Here is a 7,338-nt window from a genome sequence, read left to right as displayed (position 1 = left end):
CTGCCCTCCCGGCTGCGGTGCCAAGGCTAGAAGGCAGGCTGAGGACGAACCCAGCCGCGCGCTCCGGACGTGGGCAGAGCGTTATTGATGCAGAGGAACCTAAGAGGGTGTGATGAGTAAACGTGCCATGGGAGTCTGGCCGGCCCAGGCTTCCACGCACGCCAGAGATGTGATCGCATTTTCGTTGTGCAGACGTAAATCGAACCTTTCAACTTGAACGGCAGGATTGTTTTTGGTGAACTGTTTCCATGCACCGAAAAACAAAAGTGTACGTGCGAGGAAAGCTGTGCACTGAGAATGGTGGGCAAGGAACCAGAGGGCTTGTAATCGCGGGGATGAGAGGTGGTATGCACGGGGCCCAGACTCATCTCTGAGACAGCTGGGTGACGTCAAACCCAGGAGAGATGACGTGAACCAAATGCCGAATTTGTGGATTAGGTGGAGGTGGCTATATTTTCGTCGCGAAATTTCACTTTGAGCGAAGGAAGCTTGCGCATATTTTGTGTGTTACCTAGACAGATGGTTCAAAGTTAGCGTCGTTCAGCTCTCGGAAAAGTCCGCACAGTCAGACATTGTGTTATAGAATATGCTGATGCTGTCTGCCGAGTCAATCGAGGTCAGCGGTGAGGACTCTGTACGCAATACTACGCTGTCAACGCGTGACGCAACGCAATGGCTCGAGATGATACCACTCCATCACTCATGTTTCGTCCGCTCCGTAGCACCCAGTCGCTTGTACTGAAAGGCTCTCACACGCATTCATTCACTGGCTTTTTCACTCAGCCATTCACCCATTTACTACGTTTGGATAATGCGCCCTTCGAGCCTGCCTGAAAAGTGGTCATTTATAGCGTTTTTACTTTTGTATTTGTGCTGGGAGTAGGCTTAGTGTTTGGGGGGGGATTTGAGTGAAATGTCCCATTAATCTACAAGATTCACACGTCCTACGTGGCTTCGTTCCGTAACAGCCCCCAGTTCCACTCTCTAGATTCATTGTAAGTCCTCTAGGCGCGTTAGAGTAGCTGGTTGTTCTACTATGACCATACCCATGGCATTGAGAGTGCTTGCTGAAGTGAAATGTATTCATGTACACAGATAGTTCACACCATAAATACAGCGGTGACTTGGTCCCGCTCTCTCACACACACATAAATAGACGTAGCGTGTCTCCAGACATGGCGTCGGTCAATGGCGAAGGCGGTTCCGATGGACAGGCGGCGGCGAGGCCGTGCTCAGTCTCACTGGGAGACGGGCCGGTACTCGTAGACGGGCTCGTACTCGACGGCCGGCTGCTGGGCCCGCACCACCTGCCGCTCCGGCGCCGAGTAGCCCTCCTGCACGGTGCGCACCTCGGGCGCCGCCTCGGTGGACGGCACCTCAGGCGTCGGGTACTCGGTGGGCACGGGCGTGGGCAGCGCGTCGCTCTCCGCCCGGAAGCCCAGCGTGTCGGCCACGTAGCGCACGCTGACGGGCACGCCCTCGGGCGAGATGTAGCTGTAGGAGCCGAACACGGTGCCGTCGGCCGCCTCCTCCTGCCGCTGGATGTCGTCCTCGGAAAGGAAGCGGAAGGCGTAGCCGCCCTGGTCGTTGCTGGTGCTGGTCGACTCGAGGATGCGGACCAGGGGCAGGGGGGCGGCGACGGTACGCACGGCCGGGGCGGCGCCGTAGCTGGTGCGGGGCTGCGAGTCGGCGGCGACGGCGGCCACCAGCGTTAGAAGAACCAACTGTGAATAACAAGGGAACGAAAGTGTCAGACGGGATCGGATGACCTCTCAAATATGACGGCTTAAAGAGAGGTTTCGGAGGTTTTGAGTAACAATTTTTGGACACTGCCCGCGTTTTTATGATTGAACTTAGCAATGCCAGAAAATTAGGCTCGTCAAAGACTGTCTTCCGTGTGCGTTAGGTTTTCGTGCAGGCGAATTCAGTTGCCTTTTGGCGCAGGCCATGGTGTAAGTAGACTCAGTGGCGTCAAAAACGTTCCGTCTTATTTAAACCAGAGAAAGCTTACAAGTCGTTCAGACTTACCATCTTCATAATGAGTATGGCCGTATGGGGACGGGAGCTGTCGCTCGTCGGTAGGTGCAGCTGCTGTGATGCTCTGTCCCGGCTGGTGCTGGGTTATATAGTGGAGCCGGTGGCCCGTCGACCCTGGTCAGGACAAGTTATGAGGTCGCTCCCTCCCCCCGCCCCCTGGATTCTGGCCAGAGCCCGCGGCCCCGGCCACCCGTCAGCCGGGTGGGGCGGACCGTTCGATGGCTCGTCCCTGATCGGGATTGATTTCGCTTCGGACGTTCTGATTTCATTTCTTCTCCACAATCCTTACTAATGCATGCTGCTGGTTATGTGCCTGACCGCATGACGTAACTTGCGGCGTACCAGTCCATTCACGTCTGAAGCTCCGAAATGGTGTCACAAAAAGTGGAACGATTTCTCCCGAGTGACAAGTCATGCTCTTCAACTTTTTTCAGTAGGCATGTTCATGAAGGCCTTTAATGATGCGTGAGAGATGGCCTAAATTTTTGGTTCGATAGGTTTACGATAGAGATTCTTTGCATATTGGGAATAGTAGGCTCCCGGTTTGTATATGGTGTAATTTCTTTATCATCGTCATTAAGTTGTTGCTTCTCAATGAATATCATTCAGCTATTCGTTCATTTAGGTAAATGACAGCTATGCGTATGATCGCTAACCCCCACCAGTATAGGGGATAAACCTGGTCCGGCCCCGTAATTGGTTAGCTATAATCTCATTCATGCAATTGTTCAAAATAGCAAAAGAGTTCTGTTAGAGGTGCTTGCCTATACTGCGCGACCCGACGTGATAAAACTTATTTTGGAGCACCATAACCTTAATTTAAGTAGGCAGCCAATCCAAACGGGTCATTTAAAGATTCTCCACATTTTCATTTTCAAAGGGCACCAAAATCAGGAACTGCCCAACTTTTACGCCTACCACCCTGACGAAATTCTCAGTCGGACATATCGCCAAAGAAATATCCGATGGCTTCATTTCGGGCACCACGTCTTGTATTTTGAAGAGGCGCCCACTTCTACCGAGGCACCACGAAGGCCACCAAGCCCTTTAGTTTCAAGTGGTGTCAAAATCAAGGGGGCACAAAAATGTATCCATGTTTTTATTTACTCAAGGAACCAAGGGTGCCACTATCAGTAGGACAAGGGCATGTTATCTACCCCAGGTCTTAGGTCGCGAGGTGCCGAGTAGCCCTTTGGGCCCCAAGGGAGCGACAGTCAAGGGTGCGATCGAAGGGTCCGAAGGGCAGGCCGGGGATGAAGGGACATCAGCCAGTAGGCAATACGGAACACTGTCCCGCGCCGGTCTTGGCGATGGGGTCTCTTTCCCAAGTCGGGGTAGGGCCGGGCCTGCAAGTGTTGACCCGAAAAAGCGTGCGTTGGCCTGACCCGTGTGCTGGTCAAAGGCTGACGGTGCCCAACAAGGCTCCGTGTTGGCAATAAGCCCAGAGTCGACCGTGGGCGCATTTGCTGAACAGGGACAGGAGCGGGGCCTCGAATGTCAAAAGGCCTTCTGCGTTGTTCAGGGCCCTCCTGCTAATGACATGAGACGTGAAAAATGATGGTGCAGTGATCTGCGCTCACAATGAGACAGCGACTTGTGCCAGTCAGAGGTCGCAAGACTGAACGAGGGACCCTCCGCACCGTTTCAACCAGTAGGCAGGAGTCGATGAGTCGAATTGGTGTCTCGGCGACAACTAGGCATTGGACTCCCCGTGCGGGTAAGAGATCTTTTTGCGTCAGTGACGGGTCGCTGCGTCGGTCGTGTATGAGATGTCCGGTCTTCTTACCTGGGCATCTGACACGGTCTAAATGTAAGAAATTTTCTCGCTCCTTTAAGACCTCAAAACGTGCAGCACATTATCGGACTTTCTTCATGTTAACGACACAAAACATGCCGCTCGTGCTCTAGGGAGTTAGCCATATCTTTCTCTTCAAGAAACTGTTGCATCAAAAATCTACCAATTTTATTTGTTTTGCCGCCTTCCGCTGCGACCACCAACATTTCACTATTCGCGTTTTGACATGTCGCTCGAGTAGCATTACGAAGTAGACAATGTGTACAGGCTATCGCTTTTGCGTTTAGCCATTCACTGTTGGGTTCGATTCCCAGTGATGCCCGCCCTTTCTGCCTGGATGAGAGGCAGGCGTCGCCATATAGTCTCAGAAGCGTCGTTAGGCCCCAATGACGCACATTCACTGTGACGTCAGCGACTGACAAAATGCAACTTGTGCGTTTCGTTTTACGTAAGCTACTGGGTATTGTGTTGCGTAATTGTCCTCTTTAATACCAAATTGTGATTCCCCACAAAATCTTGAATTTTCCTTGCGTTAAAGAACTGAAAAGAACTGGTATCGGGAGTCAAGTTTCGCATGTGAGGGCGAGCAAAGTATAGCGAGGGCTCAGCCAAATACAAAGGGGCCCAGTCCAACATTCGGGGGGGGGGGGGGGCGCTCGACATTTAAGGGCCATGTCTCCCTTAAGATGTAACGAAGTTCCACCCCTGGGCGCCACTAATGTCTTCCACAGCCTCCTTCAAACTCTCCCGAAATACGTGTCATTTCGGATGGCTGTTTGAGCTCAGTATATTCAAGATGGCGATTTGAGCTCAAATTTCATGCAAATGTGGAACACTCCCGTACAGCACGATACCTGGTGACCGGTTGAATATAATACACTTGCGTGCGTGGCGGGTCAGTTTGACCCCTCCCACAGATTTGTCGAAAACCAAGAGAGGTGCAGCCAACAAATTCATGGAGTAGGCAGGGATGTACGTTAACTCACTTGCGTCAAAATGGTTCCTTACGCCGTGACCTTTGGATCAAACAAGGTCGAGCGCAAGATTCATGCTCGAGCGCACCTCGGATCTCTTCACTCAACCGGCTTTACCAGTCGTTCTTCGTAAACAATAGGTCATCCGTATTTATATCAGGTCCGTAACCTTAGCTGATTTTTAGATGGCTAAAATAACCAAAATTCCTCGAGGTTATTTATATATTTCAGATGATAATAGGGGTCAAAATCTCTCCTGGGCGACATGGTCTGCAAAGCAAGAAAACATTTTCGGTCAGTAAATTCCCCGGACGTTTATGAAGTCAAAACCATTCATGTATTGACGTTGTGGTAGAGGAATTTGGAACAGCGCCAAAAACTACCTCATGGCGCTAGTTATCTAGAAAAGCAGTTTGGTTTTTATCTTGGTCTTACCCTAACGCGTGACCTAAGGTCAATGCAATGGTTCAACCTTCAACCTGCCTCTGAAACCCTCTCAAAACGGCATTATTTCGTTTAGCGCGCTGTCGTTGCATCACCTTGAAAGCTCTCCTAAGAAACTGCTGTCGCTGACAGCTATGGCCTGACGCTGACCTGTGCAGATTATCGATGGTATGAGGCATGTGTAGCTTTGAATGCCGAAAAGCTGGCTGTTCAATCGCCTACAGCCAAACAGAGCTTGGCATTGCTGCGCCACGCCGTTCGGAAGCTTTTGTCGGACAAAACTGTGGAAGTGAAATTGACCCATCCGAACGCGTATTAACCCTTCAGCAGTTGGCACTGAATCACTATTGTTAACTTTGTAGGTCCTCGTGAAAACATGCTTCACAACAGCGAAGTCGAACAAAGCTTTTGACTTAGTGGTTGCTGCATTGAATGCTATACTCAAAACAAACGTATGATTACCGCGGGTACGGTATTGAATGTTTTCGTGATGTGTTTTTCTGTGTTGGGTGCAACTTTCCTTTTTCTCCTGGTTTCCTTTCTTCCGCCCAAGAAGGTTTCCTTGCCGTCTTAGATTGTCTCAAGCAGTTTCGGACCTTCACATCCAATGGATTGGCAAGATGAGCCCTTGCCCAGCGGCCGAAGGCCTTTGATGCCCACCGTTTTACAGCGGAACAGGCAGACAACAAGGCCATGTTAAAATTGCTTATGTGAAATTTATTCATGTGCACAGATGAGTCACACTATAAATACAGCGGTGACTTGGTCCCGTTCTCTCACACAGACATAAATAGACGTAGCTTGTCTCCAAACAGGCGTCGATCAGTGGCGAAGGCGGCTCCGATGGACAGGCGGCGGTGAGGCCGTGCTTAGTCTCACTGGGAGACGGGCCGGTACTCGTAGACGGGCCCGTACACGACGGCCGGCTGCTGGGCCCGCACCACCTGCCGCTCCGGCGCCGAGTAGCCCTCCTGCACGGTGCGCACCTCTGGCGCCGTCTCGGTGGAAGGCACCTCGGTCGTCGGGTACTCGGTGGGCACGGGCGTGGGCAGTGCGTCGCTCTCCGCCCGGAAGCCCAGCGTGTCGGCCACGTAACGCACGCTGACGGGCACGCCCTCGTGCGAGATGTAGCTGTAGGAGCCGGCCACGGTGCCGTCGGCCGCTTCCTCCGCGCGCTCGATGTCGTCCTCGGAGAAAAAGCGGAAGGCGTAGCCGCCCTGGTCGTCGCTGGTGCTGGACGACTCGAGGATGCGGACCAGGGGCAGGGGGGCGGCGACGGTACGCACGGCCGGGGCGGCACCGTAGCTGGTGCGGGGCTGCGAGTCGGCGGCGACAGCGGCCACCAGCGTCAGAAGAGCCAGCTGTGAAAAGTAATTGGGACGGAAGCATTACCGATGGTGTGCTGATTGCTCGAACATGATGGCTTAGAAGACACTAGAGAGAAACTTAAAATGACAACTAACGCATAGTTCATCCGCTTTTTGCTTGATGTTTGCAATGTGTGACAAGTCAAATGGTGATAGACCATCGTAGTTTACGGTCTGATTCCTGTGTAAAAGGACCATATTTTTCCTCGGCGCAGCTCAGTATGTCATTAGCTTCAGTACCTCACAATCCAAGGCTCGTGTTTAGACCAGCGAGAGTTTATGACACTTAGACTCACCATCTTCATGATTAGTATGGTGGTATGGGGAGGGGAGCTGTCGCTTGTCGGTAGGTGCAGCTGCTGTGATGGCCTGTCCCGGCCGGTGCTGGGTTATATAGTGGAGACGGTGGCCCGTCGACCCTGGTCAGGACAAGTTATGAGGTCGCTCCCTCCCCCTCCCCCTACCTGGTGTACTCGCGACAGCCGGCTTCGACGGGTCGTCGGATGCGTTACCTCTGATCGGAATTGATTGCGATTCAGGGCCGTTATCATCGTTTCCATCCAACGTCTTCTCCATGATCCTGGATAGGCTGTCGTGGCGGGCACGTACGTGACTATGTAGAGCAGCTTGGAATGCAGTATTCCACGTCCGAAGTTATGAAATGTTGTCAAAAAAGTAAGCGATAAATATCAGGCAACAGGTCATGAAAGCAAACTTTTAA

General features: G+C 52.2%; 1 protein-coding gene across 1 annotated transcript; it reads right to left on the bottom strand.

The window, feature by feature from the left end:
- Nucleotides 1-26: 26 nt before the first annotated feature.
- LOC119100211 (uncharacterized) lies at nucleotides 27-7,032 on the bottom strand. Its single transcript, XM_037223324.1, has 5 exons — nucleotides 6,914-7,032; nucleotides 6,192-6,611; nucleotides 1,527-1,724; nucleotides 1,305-1,391; nucleotides 27-38 (listed from the first exon to the last, which is right to left on the bottom strand). Exons 1-5 carry the CDS (start codon nucleotides 6,920-6,922, stop codon nucleotides 27-29), a joined length of 726 nt encoding a protein of 241 aa, XP_037079219.1. The 5' UTR covers nucleotides 6,923-7,032.
- Between the last annotated feature and the right edge of the window lie 306 nt (nucleotides 7,033-7,338).

This window comes from Pollicipes pollicipes, unplaced genomic scaffold (assembly GCF_011947565.3).
Source record: "Pollicipes pollicipes isolate AB1234 unplaced genomic scaffold, Ppol_2.1 Scaffold_2555;HRSCAF=2994_pilon_pilon_pilon, whole genome shotgun sequence".
In the NCBI taxonomy this organism is placed as follows: Eukaryota; Metazoa; Arthropoda; class Thecostraca; order Pollicipedomorpha; family Pollicipedidae; genus Pollicipes; species Pollicipes pollicipes.
Note: the sequence above shows the minus strand (reverse complement) of the source record. Positions and strands in the feature narration are given on the sequence as shown.